General features: G+C 35.3%; 2 protein-coding genes and 1 pseudogene across 3 annotated transcripts; 1 reads left to right on the forward strand and 2 right to left on the reverse strand.

Annotated features, from left to right (window-relative positions):
• Positions 1–6,001: 6,001 nt before the first annotated feature.
• LOC143533147 (cysteine-rich receptor-like protein kinase 15) lies at positions 6,002–9,806 on the reverse strand. The gene is made up of 6 exons (XM_077028009.1): positions 8,922–9,806; positions 7,810–8,147; positions 7,208–7,418; positions 6,888–7,125; positions 6,506–6,656; positions 6,002–6,295 (listed from the first exon to the last, which is right to left on the reverse strand). The coding sequence occupies exons 1-6, from the start codon at positions 9,703–9,705 to the stop codon at positions 6,002–6,004; spliced, it is 2,016 nt and encodes a 671-aa protein (XP_076884124.1). The 5' UTR covers positions 9,706–9,806.
• A 2,614-nt stretch (positions 9,807–12,420) lies between these two features.
• LOC143533148 (heat shock 70 kDa protein 8) lies at positions 12,421–14,142 on the forward strand. The gene has a single exon (XM_077028010.1). It carries the CDS (start codon positions 12,421–12,423, stop codon positions 14,122–14,124), a length of 1,704 nt encoding a protein of 567 aa, XP_076884125.1. The 3' UTR covers positions 14,125–14,142.
• Positions 14,143–14,981: 839 nt separating this feature from the next.
• LOC143533150 (cysteine-rich receptor-like protein kinase 15) lies at positions 14,982–18,763 on the reverse strand (annotated as a pseudogene). Its single transcript, XR_013135303.1, has 7 exons — positions 17,467–18,763; positions 16,507–16,644; positions 16,284–16,420; positions 15,989–16,199; positions 15,647–15,884; positions 15,415–15,565; positions 14,982–15,332 (listed from the first exon to the last, which is right to left on the reverse strand). The product of XR_013135303.1 is annotated as a cysteine-rich receptor-like protein kinase 15 (transcript).
• Positions 18,764–19,407: the final 644 nt, after the last annotated feature.

Consider the following 19,407-nt stretch of genomic DNA (forward strand, 5'->3'; position numbering starts at 1 on the left):
AAGAAGGTCAAATTCTTCTGGAGTTTTGAAGCACCCATGACCAGGTGGCTAATGTGTTTACTAAGTCTCTTTCAAAAGAAAAGTTTGCATTCTTTCGAGACTGTTTGAGTGTGGTACAGTTTGAATTAAGGGAGGATAATGTTAAGTAATTCAACACCTTCTGGAAGCTTCTCGTATTGCATGGATGATGGTGAATAAGTCTTTGACATGTGCTAGTTGTTATTTTATGTTATTTAAATTCCTCAATAGGCAAGTGAAGTCCCCACTTTAGGCTGTATCTGTTTCAGTGGCGGATCCAGAATATAATTTCAGGGGTAGCGGAATTTTTTTTGTTTTGAAAGAGGTTACCGGCGCAAGTTTTTTACATCTGACGGTCGATGCTTTTGGTTTTCAAACATGGTTGCGCCAACACGATTTTCAAACAGTGACTAATCGAAGGAGAAGTAGAATAAAGAACATGTCGGTCTTTGATTCTTAGGAAAGAAGATACTGTAGTTTGTATATGGAAGCGAGTCAATTTCTTGATTTACAAACAGTATACACAAAATTAACGAAAGATATTTAATTGCTTATAATTATATATAACTAAAACCATGAAAATAAGGAATATTAATAAATTTAGAAATATTAGTGGCTTATAACTTGATGTGATACAACAGATGATGGTAACAAAATTAAATAAGATTAAAGAAAATGTTTTATAAGATTTTTAATTTAAAATAATAGCATACCGTAGTTCAAATTTTTGTACTTGAAAACTGAATGTTAAAAGTTTCAATTATTAAAATTAACCATCATTTTTTATGAAACATAAGTCATGGAGCCTTAAATTTGTCATTATCCTAATTTCCATGTAACGCTAAGATAATAAAACATGGTTAAAGATGATGAATAGATCCCAAATTCGTCTAAATACGATACTAAGGGGGTGTTTGGGATTCCTTAATTCAACCTCCTCATAACTTATCGGCATAAGTCATAAGTTACAAAAGTCTAACTTATGACTTATTCCCCTTGGAACATTCAATTTTGTCAAACACCTTATAACTTAGTTATAAGTCATAAGAAAGATAAAATAAACAACCCAAACACCCCTTAAATATCTCTGGTTCAATAAGCATGCAATAAATTATTATAAATTAAGTAAATGAGTTAACAAGTTAACTTTTGAAGCAATAGGCATACAAGAAACTAGAAGGGGTATTATGTGAAATTCATTTAAATACTTTGGGACCAAATAAATTATAAAGGAAAATCTGGAAGGCCTAAATGAAACAATGGAAATTAATTCCCTAAAACAACACGTGATCTGCTCGTCTGCTTCATCTTCTTTGCTGGCCTCCATAAAGGCATATACCATCTGAGCTCTATTCGCCGCTCAGTGCATGGCGTCTTCTTCCTCGGGACGATTAAATTGTACAACAAACTCTTTGGGGCTTTTGAAATAAGGGGTAACATAATATAATCTCAAGGGTAACATAATATATAAAACGTAAAAAAAAAATACAAATTCCACTAAGCCGGAAAAGTTGAGGGGTGCTACCCCTCCCTTTGCCTTGCATCCGCCCCTGATCTGTTTAGTAGTTGAGCTTTTTCTGCTCTTTCTCTTAGTATTTAAATCATGTATGTACTGCAATGGCGCAATATTCTTCATCACTTTTCAAGTTATCAAAAAACCACAAAGCTTCCGTTTCATTGTTGTTTACAATTTTCTTGTGTTTGCTCTATTGTCTTTCTAAAATACCAACAGATCGACACCTTTCCTCATGAACAATCATGGAATATGGTGTATAAAATAGTTAAATGTGTATTTATGATATGCCTATTCTAATATTACATACTTACAAACAGGGCCGGCCTAGGGGTGAGGCATGGTAGTCGACGGCCATAGGCCCGACGCCCGCTAGGTCCGAATTTTTTTTTTTTAAAATTTATATGTATTTCTTTGAAAAAAGGTATGTATAATCAATGTTTCAACATAATTACATAACCACTAACTTGGTTTAGTGGCAAAGAGGTATGACCTCTAACCAAGAGGTTGTGTATTCTTGTTTTACTTGAGACATTTTTAAGTTTATTTTTATACAAAACTTTTTTGCACAACTCAAATCATAACCAAGTAAGTCCACTTAAAATAAAATTGTTTAAACCCAACAAAATGTTTTCTTTTACTTAAGGCCCAAAATTTTTTTTGCCTTTGACCCAAAAAAAAAATTCGACTTCTCGAAGCCGGCGCTGCTTACAATGATGCCAAAAACATCATGTTACATCGGTACGTACCAAATTAACAATTAAAATAGTGTGCTAATATTAGAAAACATATATAACAAACAACAAAGATAACTATTGTATGTACCAAAAGTGTACCAAAAGGCCATGACTATATCGTATGACCAATGAAGTATCCTGATACATTTGCAGAACAATATTCGTATTACGTACATTGTTCAATTCCTACTTTAATATTGCACAAACTAAAAGTAGTGTCAATGCATCAAAATATGAGGCCATATTCAAAGCCTAGTTAATTAAATATACTGAATCGGATTATCGTAATTTAACATCATAAACATTATCGTGAACATAGTCATAGTATATATTGTTAAAGAAAACCATTAGAAGTTTTAGATTTAGTATTCGGCATGATAAATATAATTAGCAACTGGATGCAAACCACATTGAGCAAACGTACTCATTAGTTGGCGTACATGCTACAACACATATGCATCTGTCAACACTAGATTTACTCATTGAATGACAAGTCTTGGTTCTTTTACTAAGTGATCAAAGTCTCCTAGTCGATCGGCAAGATCTTCAAGCTTTTGGCAGTAGTCATCCATAAGTGCACGCACATAGTACGTAGGAGATTAGAGAATTCTTGTTCTAGGGTGGTTGCACGTGACCGTTCAATGTTTAGAAAAACAACTTCAAATTTAGTCCACACAGCACTTGCGGTTGTATCGTTTTCTAGGGCTCAGACCTGCAACGTGTCAGACAATGCAGGGGCGAAGCTATGTGGGGACCGAGGGGGCCCCGGCCACTGCCGTTTTCTCTATTAGTAGGGTAAATTTTGTGATTTTCCTCGAAAATTTTTACCGGTATTAAACACGATCACCCCCGATGTATTTAACCAAAATGCTACCGGTCACTACTGAATTTTTTTTAATATAATACCTCATCGTTTTGTTTTCTAAAACCTCGCAATATTTATAAACAAAAGTTACAAAAGGTTCCGTTCTCATCATGAATATTTTAGGTTTTTGTTGAATAAAAAATTATTATGTTTTTTTGTATTGTAAGAACAATTGTTTGAATAAATGAAAAAAAATTAGATATATAGATGTCATATTGTTTGATCTGACCCGACCCGAATCACCGACACGTACCGAATCATCAACCCGAAAATTTTTGAGTCTGTGACTTCGATCACCCCCGTGACTAAGCTCAAGCTTCGCCACTGGGACAATGTACGATAGATCCACCGCAGGACCAGTGAATCAAATTCTAATACCTTGCAACCCTTTGCGTGAACCCAGGGCCGGCTCCGAGAAAGCGAAATTTTTTTTGGGCCAAAGGCGGAAATTTTTTCGGGCCTTAAGTAAAAGAACCATTTTATTGGGTTTAAACAATTTAATTTTAAATGGGCTTACTTGATTATGATTTGAGTTGTGTAAAAAAATTTGTATAAAAATAAGCTTAAAATTGTCTTAAACAAGATTAGAATCCACAACATTTTGGTTAGTGGTTATATGATTGTGTTGAAATATTGATTATACATATTTTTTTTATAAAATTACATATAATTATTTTTGAAAAAAAAATATTTCGGGCCTAGCAGGGTGTCGGGCCTGTGGCCGTCGACTACCCCGCCATGCCTCAAAGACGGCCCTGCGTGAACCCTGAAGGGCTTCGTCCAGGATGAGAACAGAACCTTTGTGCCATCTAACGCACAAATCTTTGTTTGGATATTTGTTGCAAAATCAGGCCCGGCTCCGAGAAAGCAAAAAAAATTTTGGGCCGAATGCAAAAAAAATTTTGGGCCTTAATTATAAAGAAGTATTTTGTTGGTTTAAATAATTAAATTTTTATATAGGTTTACTTGGTTATAATTTGGGTTGTGTAAAATTTTTTTGTATAAAAATAAGAATGAATATGTCTCAAATGAGACTTGAACCTACAACATTTTGGTTTAAAGTAATACCCCTTTACGACTAGACCAAACTAGTTGTCATGTAAGTAGGTTTAAACATTAAATATACATAGTGTTTTTAATAAAAATAAATATATTTAAAAAAAAAAATTCCGGGCCTAACGGGGTGTCGGGCCTGTGGCCGTCGACCACCCTGCCACCCCTATGGGCCGACCCTGTGCAAAATACGCCGGGTGTAATGGGTTTGTGTTAGTTGAATCACTTGACTCGCAGATCGACGTTAGCCTTTTTGTTTGCCATCATTGATCGAAACCAAGAAAAAAAGAGGGTGACGACGGAATACACTTATATATTTTGGGTTTATAATTTAGGATCTAATAATATAAAAACAATGTTTTCAGACCCGGTCCGGACGTTGACTCGGATGCCTTACCGGGTCAAACGTCGGACCGACCCGGGAGGGCGGACCATTGTTTGACCCGGATGACGTCATAAATAATTTAAATATATATTTACATATACATATAAAAAATAATAATAACCAAAAATAATAATAACAACAAATTTTAATGTTTATCTATGTTTTATACATTGTTTTTAAATATATATGATTTATATTTGATCAATAGAAACATCAATGAAACTTGGTTGGTTGGCTCATGGGTAATTATTAAAGCTTTTATCTCCGAAGTGACCCAAGTTTGAATCCCGGCATGCACATTTTATTTTGAATTTAATGAAAAAATTGGTTTTACCGAACCAGTCCGGGCCGACCACCCATCCGCAAAACCGGCCAGGTTTTTCAAAACGACCAAACTACACTGACCCGACACGGTATAGGGCCGGATCCCGGTCCGACCGGCTAGTCCGGGCCAGATTTCCAAACACTGTATAAAAGTGTGTGTGATATTAATATTATTGACGATTCAAAAATATATAAAACTAGTTTTTATCCCCCGTATTACGGGGGTTGTTTTATATTATTTGTTCTAATATTTATTTATTTTTTGAATTTATATTTTCTTTATTGTATGAAAATTAATAATATATTTATGGTTTAATGATAAACTGTTTAACAAATAAATAAGATGTTAGACCCGGTTTAAAAGTTATATGGTTTTGATGAGACCAAAGACCCGTTTATTTTTTTTTACTATAAAATTGGTTTTTTTTAATTAAATAATATTTATGAAAGTTAATAATATACTTATGGTTTGATGAGATTCAAGACCCGTTTATTTTTTTACTATAAAATTGGTTTATTTAATTTAAATAATATATATATATATATATTTAAAAATAAATAACATATTAACTTTTATAATATCCTATTTTATAGGATTTTTACATCAATAATTTGGTGAAAGTAAGTTTTTATTTAATGAGATGTTATAACCCTTTTAAGGAATATCTGGGTTTGGTAAGACCCAACCCATGAATTCGGGTCAAATGCATGGGAAGTCTCCATTTAAAAATCAAGCAAATCTGATGACTCCAAAAAAAGAGGGGACGACCACATCGCGACACATAGGATTTCTATATTTTCGTTTATATATATTATAGATCTAAACCCATTTTACAGGGGAGGAATTACAAAGTGATATAAAGAATATAAATACTAATTACATATAAAAAAATTATTTGATGTTCGAAAGTTGAATATTGACATATTCTTGATTAAGACATAACTTGTCAATGACAAAATACGGTTCAACAGTATACATTTTGAGTATTTTTATAATTTTAAACAATAAATATTCAATCCGAAAAAATATTATATCATAGCAAACAAACAATTTTTTTTTATCTACCTGTAGTGGATCCTCACCAAGATTATCAAAAAAATTATCTTTAAGATTGTTGGATCGAATTGGTCGTTGAAGAAGTATGATCATGGATTAATAGTGAATTATGATTGTGTGTATGCGTGAAAAAAGCAGGCTCCGATGGGACTGCTAGGGTTACTGAGGAGCTAGCAAGCATGAGAACAACTGAAGCTATGGTTGGTCTGTCAGCAGCTTCTTCTTGAACACATAATAGCCCAATGTGAATACATCGGATCATGTCACGTAGGGGACTTGAACCATCTATTAATGTCGAATCAATTAGACTTGTAGTTGTTCCATCTCTCCAACATTTCCACGCCTGAAAAATAGAAAGGATTACACGAATAACCTATGCGATATGTTCATATCACGGTTTTGAGATATCATATTCTAAGAGTATCAATAGTTAACAACAAAAATACTATTTAGTGACACTCGTATCACTATTTGTTTTTCTTTAGCAATGTTGCTAGCCAATTATTGTTATTCGTGTAAATTAAATCATGCGTAATTAAACATAAATACTTACATGGCTAAGAAGATTCTCGGTCACTACTCCATTTTGGAAACTGTGATTGTTGCAACCAGTCATGATTTCAAGAATCAGTACACCAAAACTATAAACGTCTGATTTAACTGAGAATTGTCCATACAATGCATACTCTGGTGCCATATATCCACTGGTATGTAAGAAAAGTGTTAGATACATAACTCAATGAACTTTCATGACTAAACTTTTAATATATATCATATTCTTTCCTTTTTTTTAGATTTTCCCTTTTGGCAACGAGTTTGCATGCCATAACAAGAAAACATCTTGATCAACAATAGAACTCTTTTCTGAGACCAAATTTTTGGTGATGCCCTTTTAAAGTGACGGGAAATTGACAAATTTTTGAAGGGAGACTTACTAGGTTCCGACAATCCGAAAAGTGTTGGCTTGAGATTCTTCAGGCATGAACAACCGTGCGGTACCAAAATCCGCAATTTTAGGAGTCATTTCAGCATCCAACAAAATGTTACTAGCTTTCAGATCTCGATGAATTATCTTTATACGTGAATCCTCGTGTAGATACAAAAGCCCCTTTGCAATACCCGTGATTATTTTTAAACGCCTTTCCCAATTAAGTGTCATACGCTTTAGTGGATCTAAAATACCAATTAATGATCAAAAAATGCATTTCCAAAAAAAATAAAAAAATCTCTTGCATATTAAGAAGATTTAACTTACGGAATATAAACTTGTCTAAACTTGCATTTTGTACAAACTCGTACATCAAAAGCCGTTCGGATCCTTGGAAGCTAAACCCTAGGAGCCGGACCAGATTCCGATGTTTTAGTTTTGCAAGCAGCAAAACCTCGTTTTTGAATTCTTGTTCCCCTTGCCCTGACTCCCTTGACAACCTTTTCACTGCTATCTCTTTTCCGTTTTCCAACTTTCCCTGATAAGTTTTATCCAAAGGATTTAGTTACTTTTTGAAGGTTACATATCTTTTAATCTTTTCAAATTTATTGTTAAAACTATATTGGATCGTTCGGAATGGTTGGACGAGACTTCTAACATGTCACATTTTTCAGTTTTTAATGGGTCGTGGTTGACACATGTGAATTTTGTTTATTTAATTTGCAAAATAGTATTACTAAATAATAATATTTGAATTTGTGTATACATATATAAGTGTGTTTGTGTTTTTACCGACTACTCTAGTAAAGTATTGTAATTTTTAAGTTTGGTTTAACGATAGTTATGTTTTTAAAACACTTAAAAAAATCAACCAGATAAAACCAGTAGCTGGTTAAAAACAAAATAAATATTTAAAAGTTATTGTGTACCTTATAAACCACTCCAAATCCACCGTCTCCAAGCTTATTGCTTTCCGAGAAGTTATTTGTTGCTGTCTTAAGGACACCAAAGCTATATTGCAAAGATTTAGCCATGCTAATTTCGTCGGTATCTTCGTGCTCATGAACTACAATAGTCGTAGCAAATGTTGGAAAACTGAAAACCGTCACTAAAAAATAAAATTGAGAACCGTACACACCTGAATTGACTCCCGATGATCTTTCCATCTTTCTTTTTCTTATGAAAACACACAAGAGTATCAATGCCAATACAAAACAACTAACAGTTGTAGTGACAACAATTACGATTGTCTTGTTACTGTTCTTGCCTGCAAATTTTATCGGAAAATAGAAACATAAATAACAAAGAAATATACTTGCAACTATATAGTTCCTAGATAAACATTTTGTTTATATGAAAATTGGCTATATCTTAAAAAAGATACATTTATAAAGCTATATAAATACAAACCATCCGCTGTTAATCCGTAGGGAACAAAATTTAACTATTGGTAATCTGTCGGTAAAGTTCGAGTCAAGAAATTTTAAGGTGATATAAAGTTGCCGGTAAAGTTTGTGTCGGTTAGTAATGATTTATACTGACGGGTGACTAATGCATTTACAACCAAATTATAGTTTATATTGACAAAACACTTGTCGCTAATCCGTCGGCAAAGATACCAACTGTCGTAATTCGTCGTTTAAAGTTTGTCTCGGTTAAATTTCATGTGAAATTAGGTTGTCGGTAAAAGATTTTGTGTCAATCGCTAGGAGTTTACAGATATATCACAAATACCTTCATCGACCGTTCACCGAACAACTTTAGAAAAACTTAGGTTTGCTCTGTTCATATGATTTAAAAAAAACTAGTTTTTCTCTTTTCTTGTGGTTTTATTTTTATTTCGTTGACGTCCAATTTTTTCTGTTATTTAAAATTTCATCGATGAAAATATAGTTTCTAGTAATGACCTACACAATTCCATATTAGCGACGATTTTGCAACAAAAGTAAAAAACTCAAGTTAAGTTTGTCGCATATACTTTGTGACCGTCGCAAGTTACGTTTTGTGACCGTTTTAAACCGTCGGCAATTAACTTAAGTACCTATAGGCTGCGGTGAGAGTACCACCACAGGCGGCGGCGGAAAAGCTTCCATAGGCGGTGGTGAAAGAACCACGGTAGCGTTAAAGAAACGCGCATTCGAGTACCTAACAATGCAGCTACGATACAGAATCCGCACATCTAAACTAGCCAGATTTGAAATCTGGTTAGTGGCAGTCTCCAAGCAATTATAACATTCATCCTCTGACAACTCTGGCGTACACTGCATAAGCCCATAAATCGTCATAAATCCCGGCCCCTGCGTGTCGCCAGAGGCAAATTTCCGAATCGAATCTCCTCCCGCAGCTTCGGTTTTTAACCTATCCATCAACGGTCTCATCGACCGATACAATTCTTCCGCGTTCGGTAAATTATTAGCAGTCCAAATTATTCTCCCATTTGTGTCCACATTTCCTAAAATTTTCTCGTCGGAAAATCGTAGCATGCAATCGTCGTACCAAACCGTCGCACTCGTCCGGTAGGGGCAGTACATTTTAGCCATGCCTAGAGAGTCATTGATACACTGATGACAGGCTTCCGGCACGACATCGCCTCGGCATAAGACGAGTGCGTTGACCGTGTCGGGTGATTGGCCCGCGGAACGGTTGAAGAAGCCGTTGGTGGTGGTCGAAGCGGCGGAATTGAGATTGGTTTCGTAGGTGCTGTTTGCTGTGTAGTTGCTGTTGTTGCAAAGGGTGTCTAGAAACCGAGATTGAGATTGTGGGAATAAGGTTAAGAGGTTGAAACATAGGAATAAGATGGATTTGGGGATTGTTGTAATTACCATGGCTTCCAGTTTGAAGATTCAAATTCAACAACAATTGAGATGTTTGTATAAATGTATGTTGATTCTTGTGGGGAGAGCAGGGGGTCCATTGATTTTTGACTTTGACATTTGTGTAATGTATATTGATTATTTTGACTTTGACTAGACATTTGCGTGTTGAATACTGTAAGTTTGTAATAGTGAAGTTGATTTGATCTTTATTCATAATCTGGTATGGTGATATGGTGCTTAATTGATAAGAACATAGGTTTAAATCTTTATATATTAAGGGTTATAGGTCAAAAAAGTAAGTTTGTTTTAAAAAAAAAAAAGAATATATGAAATGTGTTAGTCTTTTATTTTTGTTTGCAGTTATCTATGCTTGGTTTTCCCTGTTTTTATAACTTCACCTTTAAAAAAGTGGAAGGAATCAAGATGAAAATATGTTTCAGAGTTTTTTTTAAATGATGAAAAGGAACAGAAAAGAAAAGAAATAGAAAAGAAAATGAAGGCATTTGATTTCTTTCCAAATCGGACAGAACATGAATTTCTAGCCTACTATAGTATTAACATTGTGTTCCTAAATGAATATTTGAAGAGAAAGGAAAAGAAAGTAAGAGAAATCAAGATAAAAATGATGTTTCAGAGTTTTTTAAACGATGAAAAGAAATAAAAAGGAAAATACATAGGAATAGGTAAGAAAATGAAGGTATTTGATTTCTTTTCAAATTCGTAGGAACATTTCTCTAGAATCCCCATTTTGGTAAGTTTTTTTACCAGTATTGGAATTTTAGAGAAATTATTAAATGGTTACTTTACGAAAATTACAGTTTTTGTTCTTTTAAATATCCCAAACTATTGAATGGTTATTTTACGAAAATTACTTTCACTTACTATCCTTTGTTTGGATTTCTACCTCAGTTAATTTATTACACTAACTTTATTTAAAAACTCAATTAAGTCTAGGCAGTGGCGGATCCAGACAGTTAACTCAGTGGGGGGAAAATTATCAATAAAAATAGAAAGCGAACTACATTAAATATAGAAAAACAAAATACATATTACAATCGTTCTTTACGTGATTTCATTGTTTGAAAACGGTAAATTATAGTTATTTGAAAACACTTTAAAATGCTTCTTTTCGATGATACAAATTACACAAGCATTCAAAAAGTCCTTGCCATTTCGATTACGCAAATTTGTCGTTAACATCTTCATCGCTGAAAAAAAAATTCACCATTGCGATTCCAACGGGTAAAACTATTTCTCCAAACGAACTTAATATTCATGAATCGTCTGCATGTCTGTCTTTTTCGTATGACAATTAACATCTTTTTAAATTGATCATTTAAAAAAAGAATGAGATTGTTTAACACTTTATTGAGTTGGAAGAAATACAGAATATGAGGCTAATTAAAAAAACGAAAGAGGTCTTAATTAATTTTTTTAATCCAAATTACCACTACAAAACTTAATTATTACACAGGCTCACTAGATTTGAGTGGATGACTAACTTTCACTGGGCTAGTCTTCAATCCGCCTATGAGTCTAAGCATGTGCTAAGCACTTATGGCACTATGGCATAACAAAGTATAACATAATATTAAAAGATGGAATTGAAGATCGGTAATGGCTAAGGAACTATGCGTTGTTGGTCTGCTATAGTGAAGTACATTCTCTTGTACCGAATGGAACTCACACGTTTCACCATACTATCCAATTTTGGTATTCAAGAATAAAATGTGGTGAATATTATTTAACAATTTTGTTGTTTGATTTGAATTAGAAGTTTTATAAAACCCCCTGACCCGTCTTCCACACATCCGTGACATCAATAAATGGTATGTATTGTGAAGTGAGATTGAATCTTAACAGATGCTCCCAAATCAGCCAAAAAGAGCAACACTCCAAGAACAATTTATGTGGTGGTTTCTGTGGTATATGGCTCACTGGGTCTATTGGAGCGGTATCTGGTTCCTTCTTACAAAGACGCATCGAAAGAACATAGAGTAAAGGACATAAACTACCAGCTTTTTTACTCAACTTGCGAATCAGACACAGATTTCAACTAATGGCATTGGTACGTTTTTTATCTATAAAATGACACTATGATAAATTTAATTTTTGAAATAATTGATTTGAGTTTTCATTGTTGACTATAATTGGTCATGCGATAACAATAACAAAACATTACAGCTTGCAACAAACTAACATGGTTGGATAGGTTGTTGCATGTTTTCAAAATAAATTCTCAAAGTTGTGCTTTCGGTGTAATTGTTTAGTTGTAGTGGAGACCGCAACGACCAAATCTTTGCCACGATTTGAAATTGATTGAGTTGCAACAAACTACTTTTCTCAAAAGAACAAGATCGGGAGAGGCGGGTTTGGTCTTGTCTACAAGGTACACAGTAATATACATAATAGTAAAGTGTCAAAATCGTCCATGAGGTTTGATCATTTTTACGACTTTTTTTCAAAAGATATAATGTCTATATGTATATAATTTGTGTAATTGTAAGTTTTATAACAGTTAAGCATATTTGACAAATAAGTTTGTCTAGAAGTTGGAAGTAGAAAGAAACCCCAAGTGGCTTCCATCAGCTTCTCAAACCTTCTACTTCATCCCCTGGGCGGCTGCACCTTATATGTGTGCCCCCACACTGCATCACACAATTCACTCTTTCTTTTTGTTAATAATCCATAAATTAGTTAATTAATAATCGGTTGGCAGGCAGAATGAGCGAAGAAGTAGCATACACTGTGGCATCCGACAGCGAGGAAATCGCAATCGGCATCGACATCGGTACTTGCCAATGCAGTCTAGCCGTCTGGAACGGCTCCCAGGTTGAGCTTATCAGGAACACCCGTAACCAAAAGCTAATGAAATCATACGTCACCTTCAAAGACGAACACCCTTCACCAGTATCCGGAGTCACCAACCAACTGTCTCACGACCACGAAATGTTATCTGGTGCCTCCATCTTCAACATGAAACGCCTCATCGGACGGTTAGACACCGACCCTGTTGTTGTACAAGCCAGCAATACCTTACCCTTTCTTATCCAAACCTTGGGTATTGGCGTCAACCCGTTTATTGCCGCTTTGGTAAACAACATGTGGAGGTCAACCACACCCGAAGAAGTGCTTGCCATATACCTTGCGGAACTCAAAGCCCTAGCGGAAGCTCGACTCAAACGCCCTGTGCGAGATGCCGTGTTAACTGTACCGGCTGCGTTTAGCCGGTTCCAGTCAACACGCATCGCGCGTTCTTGCGCGATGGCCGGTCTTCGTGTCTTGAGACTGATGCCTGAGCCAGCAGCTGTTGCTCTGCTGTATGCCCAGCAACAGCTGCTGGCAACCAAAAGTATGACGGACAGTGGGAATGAGAATTTCGGGCTTATATTTAACATGGGTGCAGGGTATTGTGATGTTGCTGTAATCGCCACGGCTGGGGGTGTCTCGCAAATGAAGGCGTTGGTAGGGGGTTGCGTAGGAGGGGAGGATTTGGTTCAAAACATGATGGGCTATCTTGTACCGGATATGGATTGTATCTTTTCGAACCGCGGATTGGAAGAGATTAAATCCATGGGTGTCCTTCGCGTGGCGACGCAGGACGCGATACACAAGTTATCGTTTCAACCAAATGTTCAAATCGATGTTGACCTTGGAAACGGGACGAGGATATGTAGGGTCATTGAGGTGGAAGAGTTTGAGGAGATCAACAAAGGCGTTTTCGAAAAGTGTGGTTCGATGATAGCGCAGTGCCTGCGTGAGTCCAAGGTTGAGAAACCGGAATACATCGATGACGTGATTCTCGTTGGTGGGTGTTCGAATATCCCGAAACTGAAGAATATGGTGTTGGGTATTTGTAAAAGAAGTGAAAGCTACACGGCTATTAACCCGATGGAAGCCGTTGTTCGTGGGGCGGCGTTAGAAGGGGCGTTGGCGTCGGGTGTGAACGATCCTTTGGGAAGTTTAGACCTTTTAACCATTCAAATAAACGCGCATAGTATAGGGATTCGAGCAGACGGGAACAGTTTTGTACCGATTATAGATCGAAATACTACTTTGCCTGCGAGGCGAGAGATGCTATTTACAACCGCGCATGATAACCAAACTGAGGCTTTGATTCTGGTGTATGAACAAGGAGATGTTGAGAAGGAGTTGCTGTTGGGGTATTTTAAGGTTGTGGGGATACCTGCAGCCCCGCGAGGGGTACCCGAGATTAATGTGTGCATGGATATTGATGCCTCAAATATGCTGAGAGTTATGGCTTGTGTTGTGATGCCGGGATCTGGGTCGCGGAATCCGGTGGTTCCGTTGATGGAAGTAAGACTGCCAATGGGTGATGTTGGGCATGGATTGTGTGCTGATGCTTTAAATAGGTTGTTGGACTCTACTTTGGACTTGGTGACTTTTCACAACAAGGTTAACACTTGAAGATGTGTTCATTCGTGTTTTTTTTGTTTGTGTTCTGGTTGTAATAAAGTGTGGTCAGGTAGAGTCTTGGTCTGGTAGTCAGGGCCTTGTGTATTTTGTGATGGTTTCTGTTTTCTATAGTATTAAAGTACCAATGCAAGCGACTGTACACATGTTTTCAATTACCTACTAAGGTTGTGGTATTTTAAGGTTGTGGGGATACCTAATTACTTTACGCATACTAATTACTTTAGTATGTCATACTAGTTAGCTTATCGGTTTCATTTTTGTATGTTTGGGCCCGAGGCTATGTAATGGTGAGTCCATTTGACCTTTTATATACAAAGAGGCATGGCATGCCCCTCCTATAAATAGGAAGACATGCCCATGAACTCACTAACCTTTTACAAATCAAATTTTTATCCACTCACCTACTCTTTCATGTTCTTCGGGTAATAACAAACTAAACAAGATCTGAGATCTCGGTTCTCTACTAGTGATTTTCGCTAGCTAGTGGTGAGATTGATCCATGAACACTAGTTGTTTGTTGTTTGATCCGTTCATAAGACCTACAGAAACTAACGCAAGCTGATTTTGATAAACGCCTTTGTGTACTTGTAAAATTCTAAGCATTTGAGTTAAGCCAGAGATTGTTTCTTATAGTAAAGAAGGCAAATATGCATCTAGTCAACTCGAGGAGTTGTTATCTGGACATGTTTGACTTGGCCTTAAATGGCTCGTTCGAACCTGAACTTCAGTTTTACCCACTAGGTAAACAAAACGAAAACTAGTACAATACTTGTTTCGCCATTACTAAAATAACTGCTTTATCAAACATATATATATACACACAAAGGAAAAATAAAAGTGTAAAATAATTACACGAAAACAATTAATCTATCGAGAATATATTTAGGTTGTTCGTTGAAATATCACTTGCTGGAATGACTTGTACTCGAACTGTACCCTTCAAATATTGGTTTTTCTGGTTTCATGTTCGTGTTTGTGTTCACAAAAAAAGCGGGTTCTGAAGGGACAGGGAGGGTCAAAGATAAGCTACCAAGCATGATAACAACTGAAGCCATAGTTGGTCTTTCATTTAAGTCTTCTTGAACACATAATAGGCCAATGTGAATGCATCGAATCATATCGCGTAGAGAATTAGATCCGTCTCTCAGTTCTGGATCAATTAAACTCGAAGCCGTTCCATCCCTCCAACTTTTCCATGCCTAGAAGCAACAAATTGAAACTTGGAAATTCAATGATAAAAAAATTATATGTTTAATACATGAAATAAGGGTAGAAAAGTACATGACTAAGAAGATCTTCGATCACTACTCCGTTTTGGAAAGTGTGGTTTTTCTGTCCAGTTACAATTTCGAGTACCAATACACCAAAACTAAACACGTCTGATTTTACTGAAACTTGACCGTGCATCGCGTACTCAGGCGCCATGTATCCACTAGTGCAAAAAAATACTAGTTAATTACTAAACACGATAAGACGAGAAAAGGTAGAAGTCAGCTTTTGTATAGAGACTTACTATGTTCCAACGATGCGACTAGTGTTGGCTTGGGTTTCTTCGGGTGTGAACAATCGTGCCATACCAAAATCAGCTATTTTTGGATTCATTTGAGAGTCCAACAAAATGTTACTAGCTTTCAGATCTCGATGAATTATCTTTAGTCGTGAATCTTCATGTAGATACAAAAGTCCCCTTGCGACACCTCCTAGAATTTTGTATCTTCTTTGCCAATCAAGAAGCGCACGCTTTGTTGGATCTAAACAATTAAGATCAAGTGCGAGCATATTATCAAAAAGAATGAACATCTACAAATTCATCATTAATCTTTCTATAGAATAGTTTTATGAAGAGTTAACTTACCGAATATAAATTTGTCTAGACTTGCGTTTTGTACAAATTCATACATCAAGAGTCGTTCGGACCCTTCTAGGCTAAACCCTAAAAGCCGAACCAAGTTTCGGTGTTGCAACCTTGCAAGTAACAAAACCTCATTTTTGAATTCTTGTTCGCCTTGCGCTGAATCTTTAGACAACCTCTTTACTGCTATTTTTTGTCCATTTTGTAAAGTACCCTAAAAAGTTTAGTTCCAATGATGTCATCTCATTAATCTTCAAAACAAGTAATAAAAAAATATTGTTTCAAGTGCATTAATTACCTTATAAACCAAACCAAATCCACCTTGACCGAGCTTATTATTTTCTGAGAAGTCGTTTGTTGCTTCTCTAATTATACCAAAGCTATATTGCAATGATTCAGCTGTGCTAATTTCGTTGGGATCTCCATCCTCATAAACTAGAGTTATCATCATGATAATAAGAAGTCTAACACATGAATTTGTATCAAGAAAGTAAGAAATTAACAAAATAAATAACACGGACCTAAAGTCTCCGACGGACGTTGTTCCTTCTTTCCTTTTCTTCTCATGAAGAAACAAACGAAAACCACCACAAATATCACAATACTTAGGGTTGCAACAACAACGATGGCTACAATGATCCCAGTGTTACTACTCTTGCCTGAAATTCTCATAACAGATTACTTTGGTCTTAGAAGAATATATATATATATATATATATATATATATATATATATATATATATATATATGATCAGGATCACGAGAGAACCTTTTTGAAATTGAGAACTATGAAAACCATTTTCGACCACAAAAAACCCAAAAATAAAAAAAATCATAAAATAAAAAAAACACAAAAATAAAAAAAGTAAAAAAACCAAAATTCTTATTTTATCATCCCGGTTTCATAAAAAAAAAACTCGGTTTAGCTAAATTGTATACACATATGTATAATATATACATATATGTACATTTACATGTTTTCTTTGTACACATGTGTATAATTTAAGATAAATGATACTATACATATGTGTATATTACGTAACTAAAGATTATATAAAATTATACATATGTGTATAATACGACGTTTTTTTTTTTACTTTTTTAATTTTTTTAATGAAACCGGAATAAAATATAAGAATTTTGATTTTTTTACTTTTTTAAAATTTTTATTATTTTTGTTTTTATGATTTTTTTAAATATTTTTTTAAAGGTGCCTTTAATGGTACAAAATGGTTCTCAAAGTTCTCAATTTGCAAAGGGTTCTCTTATGATCCTTACCCTATATATATATATATTGTCTTGTATATCAATAGGTGTGAAACTCAAGGTCGGACTCAACCCTTTTATGAGCCAAGCTTGAGCTTGACTTTACACCTCGTTAAAAAAAATAAATAAGCCGAGCCAAGCCCAAGCCCAATTGGCTTGGCTTGTTTACAGCCCTAGCATGAAACAAGCCAAGCAAATTTAGGATATCCATATACCTGAAGGTGACGATGACGGTGGTGGAGGTGGAGATGGAGAAGACTGCGTTGGTGGCGGAGATGGTAGTGAAAGATCAACTGTAGCGTTAAGGAATCTGTAATCTTCATATCTAAAAACACAACTAGGATAATAAAGGTTTGCTCCACGACGACCATTTGGAATATTGTTAACAAGACTATCCAAGCAATTATAGCACTGAATTTCTGATAAATCCGGTGTACACTGCATGTACCCGTAAATGGTTGAAACCCCGGGTCCATTTGTTGTGTTCGCTGCGTATTTACGGAGAGACCCGCCACTTGAAGCTTCATTTCTAAGTTGAGTCAGTAACCTGTATAGTCCTTGGTTAAACTCGTCCACGTTGGACGCGTTATCAGTCCTATACCCCCCTCTTACGACGCTAGTGTCGGGATTAGTTCCCAAAATGGTCATATTAGAGTACCTTAACATACAATTACCATCCCAACCAATAGCAACCTTGGTTAGGCAAGTATCTCGTATTTTTACACTAGTTTCATTTATGCATCTCCGACAATCTTGTGGCTCAACATCACCTCTACATAGCCCGATCACGTTGACTTGATCAGGGGTTTGACCAACAGAGCGGTTGTAGAACCCGTACCTGATGCTGGTATCAGATGTCAGGGACAACAAGGCTTCGTCAAGATTATTTTGATATGTACCGTTTAAAGTGAAATTCGTAGTTCTATCGCAAATATATTGAGACACCGAAAGGGTGAATATATTTAGGATAATCACAACGAAGAAAATGAAATATGATTTCCTATGTAACATCGACATGATATTGCAAAAATGAAACTTGGATTATAGAAATGAAATGAGAATATTATGACGATATTGGATGGGTTTTATTTTTGATTTCTTGATTGACAAGTGACACAATTTTATAGACTTGGTCAAATATACTTTAAACTCGAATTCAAAGTTATATTTGTCCAACTTAAATAGTCAGATCTGGTGGCTATAGCCTATAGGTGTTACTTTTATTTAGTATTTATAACTTATTGAAATGAATTATTATTAAAAAATTGTGTGAATGTTTTTATGAGGTAGTATCTAAGAAGGGTGTGCGGTTAATTAGAGCAAAGAATCGGTTGAACATCTATTTGATTATTTGTGTCGTGTGATCTTGCCCAAGATATATGGCAAGTGATATTGCTATGGTGTAAGGTTCATTTGATTTATGCATTTAGGGTGGGTAAGGTACTTGTTAGAACTACATATATTTACTCGGTTCATCGAGAGAAAAGCCAAAGCATTTTATGTCATTTATCTTGTTACGTTGTGGTATTTATAGAAAGCGAGGAACGAACATATTAAACCGGCTCATCTTAGTGCCATGGTGGATGGTATTAAGGCTCTCGATTTTCTGTGGGTGAATAACCGGCCAAAATTAAGAAATATTTCTAGAAAATAAGAAATAACAATTGAGATGACTTGGTCGAAGTTGCTCACTTTTCTTGAAATATATAATAAAATATTTCTTACTGTTCAAAATTAAATAGCAAGACGTGACCACATTCACGTTCAAAAATTTCCTACTGTTCCTCCATCACATACTGTATTCTGATTCTTTTTTTTATTTGTCAAAAGTCAAAACTCTTCTTAAATATATTGACCCCTTTTTATATATAAAAATAACAAAAATCCTAAAAGATACAGAAATAAAATTTACACCTCTTAATCTGAGTCAAATCACTTAAAAGAGAGATAATTTGTTCTTGTGCCCAATGGTAATGGTAAGTGGATTGAGTTTTTCAGTAATACATAAGTTCGATCTCCACTTGTGTTATTTTTAATGAATTAATGTAATGAAGGATTTTAGCTAGGTATTGTGCAAGGTTGTCAGTTTGACGGCACAATAACTATCAAGTGATATTCGGCGGTATGGTTTCTCGTGGTAACGCTCATGCCAAACT

The sequence above is a fragment of the Bidens hawaiensis genome, unplaced genomic scaffold, assembly GCF_021521415.1.
Source record: "Bidens hawaiensis isolate Kalapana, Puna unplaced genomic scaffold, B.hawaiensis_p1.1 tig00009621_1, whole genome shotgun sequence".
NCBI classification, from domain to species: domain Eukaryota; kingdom Viridiplantae; phylum Streptophyta; class Magnoliopsida; order Asterales; family Asteraceae; genus Bidens; species Bidens hawaiensis.

Excerpts from the sequence above, each read along its gene's own strand:
- LOC143533147 (XM_077028009.1), bottom strand. The coding sequence starts at position 9,705 with ATGGTAATTACAACAATCCCCAAATCCATCTTATTCCTATGTTTCAAC. Across the intron at positions 7,419-7,809 it reads GATTTGGAGTGGTTTATAAG|GGAAAGTTGGAAAACGGAAA; the intron begins GTACACAATAAC and ends AAAACTTATCAG. Across the intron at positions 7,126-7,207 it reads TTTAGACAAGTTTATATTCC|ATCCACTAAAGCGTATGACA; the intron begins GTAAGTTAAATC and ends TTGGTATTTTAG.
- LOC143533148 (XM_077028010.1), top strand. The coding sequence starts at position 12,421 with ATGAGCGAAGAAGTAGCATACACTGTGGCATCCGACAGCGAGGAAATC.